This window comes from Aristolochia californica, unplaced genomic scaffold, assembly GCF_029961685.1.
Source record: "Aristolochia californica isolate CCGP_79_NKW_82.1479 unplaced genomic scaffold, dmAriCali1.0.hap1 SCAF_16, whole genome shotgun sequence".
Classification (NCBI taxonomy): Eukaryota; Viridiplantae; Streptophyta; class Magnoliopsida; order Piperales; family Aristolochiaceae; genus Aristolochia; species Aristolochia californica.
Genome location: NW_027181837.1, coordinates 22,630,058 through 22,644,795, shown reverse-complemented (window position 1 = coordinate 22,644,795; position 14,738 = coordinate 22,630,058). Strand labels below are relative to the sequence as shown.

The 14,738-nt window shown below is 40.6% G+C and overlaps 1 protein-coding gene across 1 annotated transcript; it reads right to left on the bottom strand.

Annotated features, from left to right (window-relative positions):
* Nucleotides 1–6,896: 6,896 nt before the first annotated feature.
* LOC137953274 (protein argonaute 7-like) lies at nt 6,897–10,967 on the bottom strand. Its single transcript, XM_068800597.1, has 3 exons — nt 10,610–10,967; nt 8,818–10,063; nt 6,897–8,701 (listed from the first exon to the last, which is right to left on the bottom strand). The coding sequence occupies exons 1-3, from the start codon at nt 10,944–10,946 to the stop codon at nt 7,252–7,254; spliced, it is 3,033 nt and encodes a 1,010-aa protein (XP_068656698.1). The 5' UTR covers nt 10,947–10,967; the 3' UTR covers nt 6,897–7,251.
* Between the last annotated feature and the right edge of the window lie 3,771 nt (nt 10,968–14,738).

The window sequence follows — 14,738 nt, the reverse complement described above, 5'->3', positions numbered from 1 at the left end:
TCAACTTGAAAGTCCGAGATGAAGATCAACTGTATGACGCCCTTTCATCAGTTAAAGTCGTTAGTGGAGAGCAGATGGCATTTCATCTCGATGCTGAGGATGAAGCGGTCCTTCATCTCCACGTTTTAAAATCTTTCACCTCGTTGAAGACCATTTTTAATCTTCTTTGAGATGAAGGATGCACACAACTTGGTTTTTTTTTTCCCCCTCTCTCTCCTCGCACCCCCTCTTTTCTCTTTTTTCCTCCCTCTCTCCCGCAACCCCTCTCTCGTCTCCCTGCGCTCCCAATGTCGCTGCTCCCTCTCTTCACCACCGGAAAGCAGGAGATTTTGTCGGTGCCGTAGGCAAAATTTCAGCAAGTGGTCTCTGTTCGGGGGGTTGAGAAACAACAATTCACACGTTTTCGAGAGCCCTCTGTCTCATAAACTCTTCAGGCGGCGAAGCCCCAACGGGCTGCGATTCGCCACCGGAAAAGCAAGCGACTCCGTTGGTGCTGTGAGAGAGACAGAAGACGACCATTGCCCGCCTTCGTCAGTGCCTTGAGGAAAGGATCCGCTTTCGCAACCAACGACCGCAATGTTCGGGAGCTTCAGAAGGAAGAAGACGGGTTCCGATTAAATTTTCCTAACTTAGGAAAATTTAATCAGCGTTAGCGCAGTAAGCTGAATCTCGCGCTGAACCGGGCGGATCGAACCGAGTCAACCCAGGCCAATAAACTTCATATTTAAGTCTTTAGTAAATAAAATATAATTAAAGTATGCATTTGATTAATTAATTACTTTTAATTTTGTGAAAATATATTATTAATTAATACCATGTAAAAAATCTATCTTATGTTATTAATATAATACTTTTTTAATTCATTAATCATATTTATTTTTTATTTACTCTATTGTATTAGTGATTTAATAGTGGTAATTAAAATATTGTTAACTCAAATACTTGGTATAATTAACTCATTTTTATAATTAATAAAATCAATGGTTTTAAATTTCGAAGATGAAGATGAACTTATCCACACTAACACCTTATTTCGAAGATTTTGAACATGAACTATCCATTCTAATACCCATTTTGAAGATGAAGATCATGTAGATGCATGAGATGAAGATGAAGATCAAATTTTCAGTTTGTTGACTAACCCCCAAAGTCGACATGAGAACACCTACTTAAAAATAATAATTCACATTCAATCGTGTTTTCTCATTCACATCGTCGGCTTAAATAGCCGTTTTACAGAGTATACATGGAAGACTTATGAGTGATTAACGGGATTACATAATCACCGGATTTACAGAATATTTACATGATTTCTCTTTAAGGAAATAAATCACAAGTAAATCTTAACACTCCCCCTCAAGTTGGTGCATAGATATCACTTATGCCTAACTTGTCAAGACATTTGTTAAAAGCTCGGTAAGACACTGCCTTGGTTAGCACATCGGCAAGCTGATCCTCAGATCGAACATGAGGGACTTCAATGATTCTTGCTTCTAACTTTTCTTTAATAAAGTGTCTATCAACTTCAACATGTTTAGTTCTATCATGCTGGACTGGGTTGTGGGCAATATCACATGCGGCCTTATTGTCACAATATAATTTCATAGGACTTGTCTGCTCAATATGTAGTTCTTGTATCAGATTTTTGATCCATAATAATTCACATATTGCCTTGGCCATTCCCCTATATTCGGCTTCAGCTGAAGATCTAGCCACCACCTCTTGTTTCTTACTTCTCCAAGTGACCAAATTTCCACCTACAAATGTAAAGTATCCAGATGTAGACCGTCGATCTTCTATTGACCCAGCCCAATCGGCATCGGTATAACCTTCAATTTTCAAGTCACCTCCCTTTTTAAATAAAATTCCTTTCCCTGGAGATGATTTCAAGTAGCGCAGGATACGGTTAACGACATTCATATGTTTTTCACTTGGAGAGTGCATAAATTGACTAACCACACTTAGTACATAAGCTAAGTCTGGTCGAGTATGTGCAAGATACATTAACCTCCCAACTAGTCTCTGATAACGCTCCTTGTTAGCAGGAACTTGATCTGGATGTATTCCCAGTTTTAGATTTTCTTCCATAGGAGTACTGACTGGACTACATGTTGTCATTCCAGTTTCCTTCAATAAATCCAAAGCATATTTTCGTTGAGATAGAAAAATTCCTTCCTTGGATCTGGACACTTCAATGCCAAGAAAATATTTTAAGTAGCCAAGATCCTTCATTTCAAATTCTCTAGCCAGACGACTTTGCAATGATTTCTTTTCTTCTGGATCATTCCCAGTTACTATCATATCATCAACATATACAATAAGAGCTGTGATGGCCTCTTTGTTATATTTCAGGAAGAGAGTATGATCTGAGTTGCTTTGCTTGTATCCGATAGATTTCATAAACTTCGTGAACCTTCCAAACCACGCCCTCGGGGACTGCTTCAAACCATATAGAGATTTCTTCAGTTTACATACTTGTTTGCATCTTTTGTTTTGCATAATGCATCCAGGAGGTAATTCCATATATACTTCTTCTTGGAGATCTCCGTGCAAAAATGCATTTTTTACATCGAACTGATATAAGGGCCAATCAAGATTCACAGCCAGAGATAGAAGAATCCGAACGGTGTTGATTTTGGCCACTGGTGCGAATGTCTCCATATAATCGATCCCGTAAGTTTGAGTATATCCTTTGGCGACAAGTCTTGCTTTGAACCTTTCAATGGTGCCATCGGCTTTATATTTAATGGTAAATACCCACCTGCATCCAACTGGTGTCTTTCCTACAGGTAGGTCAACCACTTCCCATGTTGAATTCTTTTGAAGGGACCTCATTTCTTCATTCATGGCTTCTTTCCATTTAGGATCTTTCAAGGCTTCCTGCACACTATTAGGAATAGATATAGCAGATAATTGATTCACAAATACTTCATTTGCCTTTGACAATCTATGATAAGACACAAAATTATGCATGGGATACTGAGATTTAGAGGTGAGAAGAGGTTCATAATTGACTCTAGGTTTTCCTCTCGTGGTTCGATGAGGTAGCACTCTTAGTTGAGTTTCGGAACTTACCTGAGGTTCAGACATGGACTCGGACTCAGAAGGCAATTGATCCATTGGTACATTATGAAGGGGGGAAGATGGCGGTTGAGACTCTGGTTGCATCACTTCCATCTGGTCTTGTCTTTCTCCATCCTGTGAATCATGTTGATTTGTATCATTTTGATGTCCACAGCTGTAATCAGAATATTGACCACTTGTAGTATCCAAGATATCCAACTGATGATAAAGATTCTTCAATTCAATCATGTTCTCCCCCTGTATTGAAGACTCGGGAGTAGAATAATACATATTTTCTTCGTGAAATACCACATCAAGAGTGACATACAATTTTCGAGAGGGAGGATGATAACAATGATAACCTTTCTGATGTTGAGCATAACCAACAAAAACACACTTGAGAGCTCGGGGTTCCAATTTATGTCTCAATGACTTATGGAGGTGAACAAAGGCTACACACCCAAAAACTTTAGGTGGCAGATTCGGCACAGCAGGTGAACTTATGGTTTTATGAAGAACACTCAAGGGAGTCTTAAATTGTAACACACTCGAGGGTATTCGATTGATAAGGTAAGCTGCAGTTGTGATAGCTTCACCCCAGTAACTGGCCGACATATGAGCTTCAAATAAGGAAGCTCGAACAACCTCAAGAAGGTGGCGGTTCTTTCGCTCTGCAACCCCATTTTGCTGAGGGGTGTACGGACAAGTAGTTTGATGAGTAATACCATGATCATCTAGATATTCTTTGAAACTTTGATTCACAAATTCTCCACCATTGTCACTTCGAAGAGTTCGTATTGCAGAATGATACTGAGTGACTATCATTCTGTGAAATTGTTTAAACAACGAACCAACTTCACTTTTTGACTTCATTAAACAAATCCAAGTCATACGGGTGTGATCATCAATAAAAGAAACAAACCATCGTTTATCACTAAGAGAGGCTATTTTTGCTGGACCCCACACATCAGAGTGAATAATCATAAACGGTGCTGAGCTCCTATTCATGCTTATTTGAAATGGAACGCGATGACTTTTCGCCAATTCACATACATCACACTTAAAATCTGAAATAGATAGTTTTGCAAAAAGTGTAGGAAATAATTTCTTTAAATAACCAAAGGATGAATGACCCAACCGTTTATGCCATAACCAAATGTCAGAATCTGCAGATTTATTCTTCATGGAGAAGGCTTGGGCTAACTGATCAAAACTTTCTGGTTGCAGATCAAGGTAATAGAGTTTCCCCCTTCTAGTACCATACCCAATTGTCTTCTGAGTTCGAATGTCCTTAAAAACATAAAGGTTAGGCCAAAAAACCACAATACAATTCAGAGTACGAGTTATTTGAGCAACTGATAATAGATTATGATTGAGGGTTGGAACAACTAATACAGAATCAAGACTCAGATTTTCAGTGAGAGTGATAGAACCTTCTCCAATAACGTGAGATGGAGTACCATTTGCTGTAGATACAATATGTTGTTCAGATGGTTTCATACTTTTAACATGATGATTGTCAAAGGTCATATGATCAGTAGCACCAGAATCAATTATCCATTCACTATTTCTACTAGGAGTGGAAGTATTAAGAACCTTACTAGATGTAGCGATTAAGACTGATGCATCCTCAGTTGTGTGAGAGGTGGAAGGTTCTGCTACTACAATGGAAGCATGATTAGTTGATTTGGAGTTCCGTTTGCGAGGCGCTTTTGTAGGATCCCACCATTCTGGATACCCGATAAGTTCATAACATCGTTCCTTTGTATGCCCAGTCTCGCCACAGTGAGTACAAATGCGCTCTGGTTTGGTTGTTCCAACCTCATAGCTACGATTTTGAGATCCTGATGTTCGATTTTGATAACTGTTAGGACCAGTTGGTCGAGCTGTTTTAGGCTTAGCTCGACGTGCTACCATCGCAGATGTCTCAACACGGTCAACTTCACTATTTAAAGTGGTTCTACGAACAGAGTCACGACGTACATAAGCATAGGCTTCTTCAAGATCCAATATCGGGTCTTTTCTGAGAATTTCGCCACGGACTTGTTCGAATTCTGCATCCAATCCGTTTAAGAAAATATGAACACGCAATCTTTCAACGGATTTCCTATAAGCGATAACATCATCAGGATCTTTCATTATAGTCCTGTCACGATGATCGAGTTCTTGAAAGATTTCCACCAGATCACCATAATATGTTGATAAAGGACGACCAGTCTGTTTGGTAGAGAAAGCTCTCTGATTTAATGAAAATAATTGTGATTCATCTGACCCATCATAGAAAGCCTTTTCCAGAGCACTCCATATTTCGCGTGCGGTACGTAGCCGAATATAGCGCTTCATAATATCTGGTGACATAGAGGTTAACAACCACCCCTTGACTTTTTGATTTTCAGCATACCATTTCGTATAGGAGGTATCCGTTTCATGTGGGAATGGTGTTTTCCCAATAATATATTCGAGCTTTTCTCGTCCCGCAATTTGCATCTCCATGATCTGGGACCATACATCATAGTTGACTTCGGTAAGAGTAACACTGGTTGTAAAACCAGAGTTTTTCAGATTGCACATGAATAATCGGTGCTAATTCCTTCGACATGATGAAAAGAAGGTCCGTAGAGTGATTCGGTCTGGTCTGGTTCGCTTTTTAAAAAAAATATTGGTCCGGTCCGATCCGTAAACTGATTCAGTATGGTCCGGTTCGCTTTCAAAAAATCTGCCTGGTCCGGTCCGATCCGATCCGGTCCGGTCCGTAAAATGCTTTGGACTGGTCCGCTTCGCTTAGCTGGGCTGATGGTCCGTCCGCTCGGCAAAAAATTAAATTAACAGACCTAAGTTCAAAAAACGAAATTTTTTTTTTTTCTCGACAGTGGTCTCTTCCCCTTCGCCGGCGTCAGCTGGGCTGACGATTTTCTGGAAGACCGTCATCGGTGAAGGTCTACTGAGGTCCGAGCAGTGGCTCGGCTATGATCGTCGACGGCCTGCGGAAAGTCCGAACAGTTCTGTTTCGCGGCGAGTCGTCGGTCGGCGAAGCTTTCGGATGGAAGGCCGAGCAGTGGATCGGATACGGTCGTCGGAGGCCTGCGGAACGTCTTGACGAAGCTTTCTGGTAGAAGATCGTCGGCGGCGGCCTGCGGAGCTTCCGAACAACTCTGTTTCGCGGTGAAACAGAGTTTAGATTACGGTTCTTCGGCTATGACTACGGAACAGAGCTTTCGCTCTGCTCTTCGGCGACGAGAAGGAGAAGGAGATGATCTCCTGCTCTGATACCAACTTAAAAATAATAATTCACATTCAATCGTGTTTTCTCATTCACATCGTCGGCTTAAATAGCCGTTTTACAGAGTATACATGGAAGACTTATGAGTGATTAACAGGATTACATAATCACCGGATTTACAGAATATTTACATGATTTCTCTTTAAGGAAATAAATCACAAGTAAATCTTAACACACCTAATATATTTGAGCCTCATGATGCTTTCAGTCTACCATCCTACACAAAGTTCATACTCTCCACACAAAGAGAGTGCTAGTAAAATCAACTTAAGAACTTTGAATGATTAATAACATTTATTCTCAAATGGTTTTTGTATCTTGTTTGGTCCCAAATGTATTTTTTAATCTCCCTATCATTTTATAGAATATTTCCGAAAGTCTCTTCTTCAATTTTCAGTTTTACTTCTCGGTTTGATTTTCATTTCTTTTTCTATTCTTGGTTTCTCTACACTTATCAGCAAAAAAATCTTTTGCAAAAGAAGCCTGTTGATTGAAGGTGAGATACCATGTTGAAGAACATCGTAGGTTAATGAAGGCATAAAGAAGATGAACAAGTGTACAGAGAGCACTGTTGAACAGAAAATGTTGAACAAAAGAAGTTAAATACACATAAAACGTTGAAATAAAACCAGTTAAGCACACCAGGTGATTGGATAATGTGAGAAATAGCAGCATCTCTCTTTGTTGCACAACTTTAATTTACTTAACAGATCTTCACGTCCCCCTGCTAGCCAGTAACAAGCACCAAGCAGCAAACCACTCTTTTAGGTAACTTTTCATTCCAAAAATGAACTTTGATCAAATACAATGTAGGAGCTATCTTCTTTAGCAACAGTACAAAATTTCTCCCTGAGAGCCCACGAAGGATGAGGTTCCTACACTATTCACTGTACTGAAAACATGAAAAATCAGCAGTAGAACATAAGTTTCTTAATTTTATCACTCAGTTTCGGCAATGGCGTGGTTTCTGTTGGAGGACCTGCTCTTGAGTGTGTATTTCTAGCAATTGCTATGGTATCGGATCTCTCAAGGTACAGCCTACCCCTGTATGCAGCGAGATGGGCGTAGTAAGCAGGGGGCACCAAAGAAACCGGTTTGGTGCACCTCACAAATGTATAGCAAAGATTGTGCACAATCTTTTGTAGCTCATCAGATGTGAAATTATTTTCATCCCACAAGACATGGTAATGTGCTGGTCTGCTTGTCCCTTTCATACCCCAGTGACTACAAAGATAGAAATCAAATTCTTTTGGATGTGTTATCACAGTATCAACGACAGTACCTGGTGGAATGTTTTCTTCAACCCCTCTGCTACCAGAGTTCTCATTCTCGTTTTGGAAGAACCTCGTGTGGTGCCTTTTCTGCACCACTGAGAAGGTAATTGCTGGTTTATAATCAGGAAACCTTGAACAAGCAGCTCTTATTGCTTGTAATTCCTCATGTAACACTTTGTAGAACTGGGTCTCACTAACCCCATCTCTAAAGAAGATAATGCCGGCAGGAAGTTTATTGACTGCTTGATAGAAGTCTTCAAGCAATTCTCTTACCATTTCAGAGAGGTCATGAATGATTTCTTGGCGATGAGTCTGTGATCTCATCCTTGAAATGTACTTATTTGCAGCAGGCCAATTCATGCTACCAACGACAGCAGCAACTGAAGGACTAAAATCATCAAGAGGGTGTGGATGGGTCACATCAGCACCCATGAAAATGATGGGTTCATCCTCCCTGAATACCCTTGGAATTTGGTGAGGTATGGCGTTATATAGAGCCATAGTGGATCCACCAACCTTAGCATTTATCTTTAAGGCCAAATTTGCCAGAAACTGAGAACCTAGTTTGCCAAGATTGGAGTACAAGCAACACTGAGTTACAACTCCAATACTAGTTTCGGCAATTCGCTTCAAATCTGCATATCCTCTGTGCTTTTTCTCCATTATACAAATCAGAAGTTGGAGACTACTGGACGCAGTTTCATAAATATTTTGCAGTCTGGATTCTAAAATAGAAATGCTACTTAAAGCTTTTGTTGACTCAAATTGTGGAGCAACAACCGTATTCCTGCTCAGAAAAATTCCTAACTGGTCACAGCGATGAGATAACTGACTAATAAATTTGGGAACCCATGACCGCTGCTGTGGAGTACCACCAAAACTTATCAAGGCCCACCTTACAATTCTTGTTCCTTCAACAACGTGGCTATCTAGAAAATTCCACTGGCGATCATGCCGAGTTGGAATTAGATCTGTAATTTGTCCCCCACTGCCAAGTTTTAGTTTGGGTGGTTGAAGAACTCTACCACTCAACTGTGTCATCTCTTTAGATAGCCGGAGCTTGAATTCAGTTGCATGAGTCCCACTGTCAAAAATTCATCAAAGTTAGTTTCCACAAGCAGTATTTGAGAGCAGGGGAGTTGCACCTTAGTACCTCTTAAAAAGGAATTACATCACGTGAAATAGAAATAATGCAATTACCTCATGGGTCCAACAGCTCCTCTAATTACTCCATTAATTATTGCTCTCCTTTCTCTTGGTCTTTGACAGCCCATCTTTAGAATCCCTGCAGTTTGGTCATCTGAAAGCCTACTAAGAAACTTCTGTCCTTCACATACCACACACAGCTCCATTGGAAGATAACAAGGCTTACTTCTGCTAATCTGTAAGCAAGGCAGGTTTCTGTATTCTATATCATGGTTATAATGCTCCTTGAAGTAATCAACCAACCTCAGATCCTGACCATCTCTATCCCTGAACTTTAAATTCTCTGTAGCTTCATCAGTTAGGCCATAAATTCGATACCTCTGATCTGTATCTCTATGACAGACAAAAACTCTTACATTCATCAAGGCTTTTTCAACTTCTTTTCTTTCTACTGTTGTTAAAAATCGGGACTTTTTCTGAGGTAGGTCGTGTAGAAAGTCACAGCGTTTCTGCAGATACTGAATTATGCCAATACTTTCATGAAAAGCTGTCACAGAGAAATCAACATTAAGTGCCAGGCCTTGTTGGGATGGTCTAAGACTCTGGAAGAACCCTCTCACACCAATTGCCCCTCCACCAATATCTTTGGTTCCCATGGAGTTTGAATACAGAGAACGGCCCACTGAAATACATTTCTCAGCAGAGCTTTCTCGAAGAATAACATCCAATGCATGAAGGTAATCTTGTGGAAGGGGTGACCAGTCCTCCTCTTTGCTCAAGTAACTGGTCAGATCCTGACCATCTAGTTTGGAAACCAGCTTGACGTTTACCTTAAAAAGTTTAAGATTTTGTTTCTTTGAAGCAGTGCCTGCTGCCAGTGGCAGTGGTTTAGCAGTGGGAACAGGAAGGCTAATGAAGAACTCAAGCTTGTCATGCTGGAAACTGATAGGACTATAGAGATTTCTACGGCCATCAAAGGCAGGTTGAGCACCAGATAGAACACAGGGATTGTCTTGTACAAGCTTCCTCTTAATTAGCCGTGCAATTTCTTTGGATGGGTGTGGAGTGATGTCAACATCATAGTGAAATATTTTTTGGGAAGGGTCGAATTGGACCAGAAAATGGTTGGCGAGGAGGGGTATTACGGGCCCATGTACACCACCTGAATCTGGCCTCCTGGCTGGAACAATTGTTTGTCGATCACTTGCCGTCTTTCGGGAATGATCTAACGAATTCTCAGAGATGCACCTATTATTCTCTTTAGCTGCAGGGCATGCTTTCCCTTGGAATTTCCCAGGTACTGCTTGAACATGAGCATAGAGAGACATCAGCGAGAAGTATGAATCGCAAGTAAAAAAGGACCAGTAGACATCAATTTGATTGAAATTGTAATAATACACTGGCCAACGGAACCAGTGCAGGAGAGAAATAATGAAGCTAGAGACACGCTAAAATTCATTCACAACACGCAGGATTGAAGTTGCCACCAGTTTCAATGAGCAACAAAAATATAAGAACCTTTCGCTAAATTTTAGCAAATCATTACAGTGAAGAATTCCAGTCTGCAACAAAACCCTTAACTCTTCTAATTTTCTGATTGATACATACGGTTGACACAAAGCCAAAGACATCTTTTTTTCAACTTTCCCAAGAGAACATATACCGTAATGCATCCATTGAAAGCCTACTCTACACCACTTCGAATAAAAAAGCCAGAGTACGATCCATACCTCTCAACCATGCAAAACGAGTTCTTCATACCAGTTCGCATAACAACAATGGCGAAAAAGAGCTGCGAGACGAAAATAAGAAAGAGAGAACGAGAACGGACAACAGAGGACCTTACCTTGAGGAATCGAAGAAAGAAGACCTTGTGAATCCGATGAAGCAGAGCAGAAAGGCTTCTGCTTCCCCGAACCCTTCTTGGTGTGAGTTTTGGGCCTGTAAGCATAACTATGAAGAATAGGAGGGGTTCGCGCCAGCTGCTGCAGTGGCAATAGAGGAGGAAGAGGAAGAAGCCCGGGTGGATATCCCTGCGACCGTGTTTGAAAACAGAATCCATTATGAAACTGCATTACAGAGCTCGGATAATGAGTGACAGTCGTAGTTCTCCATCTGGTATTGTTATTACTTGCCTTTGAACTGCATTTGTTACACCCTTTAGCCTCCTTACGTTCCTCCATTGTTTCATAGAACCGAAGCAGAGTCCCACAGAGAGTTGAGGTATCTGGTTTCTGTAACGCTACTGCATTGCAGGGGATGAGACTACTAATCGGTCGCTGTCATCTTACACGAGAACGGGGTTTTGTATTGTGCATCCTTGTCTTCATGTGAGGAGGCTCTGAGTTAAAGAAAAGCAAAAGAGCAGATGAGGGGAGGGGGGGCAATCTGTCTATTCGGTGGTATTCATCCACTGTGCCGGGATTAAATGAACTGTCATCGTCATCATGACAAAATGGTAGCTCAGCCTGTTTTGTGTAGTTTGACGTCAAAAGTGTAAGAACTTGCCCTTGACTGCGAATTGGTTCCTTCCTTTACATCATTCTTCCTGTTTTTCTTTTTCTGTATTTGGGTAACTCGTATTCAACCCTTCTTGCAGTATGGCGCCATTGACTAGACGGAACCCCTCCGAGCTACCTTCCACGGAGTTGCAGTTCTCCCCTATACCTCAAACCAGAGTGAAGAACGTATTTTTATACGGGAACACTGTGGCTGACCTTAGTATTTTTGTTTTTCTTTACATGGGTCCGCCATTGTATGTAAATCAGATACTGCCTCTAGATGTGAGACAGTATGGACCTAAGAATTATGTTCCTTCCCACGTTTTCACTGCATTTACTGTATGGGAAGTGTTTTGAGGAATTGAAATTTGTCTACTAACATGTAGCTCAGTGGTTTGTCTGTATACTGTTTCGAGTCAATGGATTATCAGGCTTGTTGGGTAAGATTATGATTTTTCCTCTTTCTTTCAAGAAAATGCAGAGTTTTACCAAAGAAAAAAAAAATGCAGGGTTTACTATGTTCTCTTAGAATGAAGAGAATGAATGGTGTTCACTCTAGAAAACCAATGTAGAATTGGGTTGGGACTAGGATTGCCCTATAAACCTGACAAGACCTGGACTAACTCTCAAGTAAATATATATCTTTAAGTCTTTTTCTTTTCTTTTTTCAAATGGAAGTAATAATGAGTCAAGAGTCTTTAAGCCCTAAAGTAACAAATCATTTTATCATAGGGCTTAGTGAAACAAAGGTTACATGGCAGGTTTCATGGGGGCAAAGCTGGTTTTGTCAAGGATAGGGTTCAAGAATGGTTGATGGGAGCAAAGGTGGGGTTATTTTATTTTTTGGGTGCAACTTTTGAGGCAATTGATCACATATAATAGGGTGAACATTGTCACTTCTAATCCTTCCCATTTTATGGAAGAATTGAGCCTCAATCTACACCTAAACATCTCTCCACCTCTCCACAAGTCATACATCTATCTTCCCTCAATCCATGTCACTCCATTCCCATCATCAAGTCTTCAAGAATTCTCCACCCCAAGTTCACCTTAGATTAGGAAACCTAGTCTAGTAAGGAGATTGGCAACCTCTCTCTAGACTCTCTTTCTATCTAACACTTCCTCTTGTAGTCCACCTCCCCTAAAAGTCCTCTCTGGTTTCCACTTTCCTAAATTAGAACCCTCACATGCAAAGCATAATCTCCTTCATATTCCCATTTGACCTCTCTTATTTCCTTCCTCACTTCAACTCTCTCTCTCCCTAGAGTCCCATGACCTCTCTCTTATCCTATCTCTCTATTGAGTTCCTCTCTAACCCACCTGAGCTATCTTCTCTCTAAACCAACTCCAGCCTCTTTAACTCCAAAAAATACCTATCCTATCCTTTTTCTCAAAACCCTAAATTACCCTCATTGAAGCCTAGTTTACATAAAAACTCTTCCAAACCTTACATGCAAAAACATCCCAAAGTTCCCTAGGCCTTCTTTGGTCCAAAGAGCAGCAAGAAAACTAGTTTCTCCTACAGTGTGAATTGGGCAATGGTCTGACCTCTACAAACGCTTCAGGCAGTCTAGTGGAGGGCTTTGACAGTCTCCATTCACAACAACAACAGCGAAAAGATCTTGATTTAACCATTGACCTGGACCAGGAGAGATGGAAAATGATCTGGTTTGCTTCTTCCGTGAGGTTACTGTAGACAGCTTCGTCCTCTGTCGTTCTTAGCCTGATCCGGAGGTTCAAATGCAATCCTCCCTGTAGCGCACTTTTTAGCTTCCTTAATAATGATTATCCGGTGCCAGGCCTTTGTTGCGGCAAACGAATGGATATGAATTGAAGAAAAGTAAATCACATGGTTGGTTGGCAAAAGCACAGACCTATGCTCTTCCTAATCCTTTTTGTCCATTACCGAGGTGAGGCAAGCAACAGCTTCTTCCTTCGCGTGCTCGCTTTGGTGGGATGAGATGGCTGACCACTGCTTGCTAGTCTGTGCCACAATTACGAGATAAACATCAGTATAAAACAATGTAGTGATTTGATGTGTAATCACTACTCTACTCTCTCATCAATTGATTTCAGTAGGGAAGTGTCGTAAAATCCAAACTCCACTATCCCGTTGGTTCAACTGGGTTCGATCGATTTCTCTTCGCTTTTGAAACAAAGTGTACGTATGGGAATTTCTTCTGTTCATGGTGAAACATGGAGGTTGGAGACTGGGGAAAGTCTGCTGAATCCCACGAAGAAGGTAGTGGAGCCTTTCCTGCTCCATGTTAAACTCACTCGACCTGGGTTTTGAAGAACCGGTTAAACGGCAACTGTGAAACCTGTTCGTCTGAACGAGATTTCCCACCACCCATTTGAATTTTACTCTCCGAAACTCGTTCTTTTGAAGCTTCAGAGAATCTTTATTGGGTCTGATATCAGGGGCACCACTCACTCATCCCATTAAATTACATAGGATACTGAAAGCCTGAATCAGTGAAAGCTTAACGACGAGAGATTAGATGGACAAAAGGTGAATGAATGATGAAAGGGCATGCAGGTGGATACTGTTGAAATCTGATAAAGAAATCGTTCATTAGCTTCTCTAGAACCAATCTTTACACCTTTAATTAATTCAGCAAAGATATCACTCAGAAGCGGGTCATTTCAGAGGTTCTTTTCCTGTTCTGAGTTGACCCCTTCGGTTACCAAAGCAAGGCAGCAGTCTGAGAACAAAAAAGATGGGACAAGTCGAAGCCTAAGGAAAAACAAAAACACGCAAGTGCATACGTGACTTTATAGGAAAAAAACAGAAATCCGAGTACAGAAACGAATGAGGTTACTGTTTCTGTAACTTCGATGGAATCGTTTCAACTTCTCAAATAAAACTCAAGAATCTACCGGTCAAACTAAGGAATGTTAATCTGCGTGCTGCTACTAACTTCACCACAACATGCTTTCCCAAGCACAAACCTCCAAATCCATGTTGAACTTTTACCTTTTCATATTTGATCACTGTAAACAATCAATTTTCAAACTTTACCCATTTGAAAGAAAGCAAATCAGACGATTATAAAAAATTTAATTGTGTTTTTTTAACTTTTCTACTATATAGGATCTCTACACACAAAATGCTCTGAAGTGTTGAGAACAGATGGGTCCTTGGGTCTGGTAGTGAAATTCCATGCCATCAAGGGATATGACAGAAAGTAGGGAAGAGATGCCTTTGGATGGGCAACATAAATGGGATAGAGTTAGTGGGAGTAGACTCCAGTCTAATCAGAAGTCTGAGTCTAGTATGTCTCACTGCAAGTAGTCTCTCCAAAACATGCTCCTCAAGAGTTTTTTTAGATAAAGCATAGTGACCCCAACAACAACTAAATAGAGTGGAGGGAGTCCAAACTCAATGCATGAACAAACCTAGAGGAGGGTGAATAGGTTTGTTAATTTTTATTTTTTTGTTATTTTTTTGGTTCTTTTATATCTAATTCATAT

Coding starts and splice junctions, on each gene's coding strand:
- LOC137953274 (XM_068800597.1), bottom strand. CDS start 10,946: ATGGAGGAACGTAAGGAGGCTAAAGGGTGTAACAAATGCAGTTCAAAG. Junction 10,064..10,609: donor TCTTTCTTCGATTCCTCAAG/GTAAGGTCCTCT, acceptor ATGTTCAAGCAG/TACCTGGGAAATTCCAAGGG. Junction 8,702..8,817: donor GGAGCTGTTGGACCCATGAG/GTAATTGCATTA, acceptor AATTTTTGACAG/TGGGACTCATGCAACTGAAT.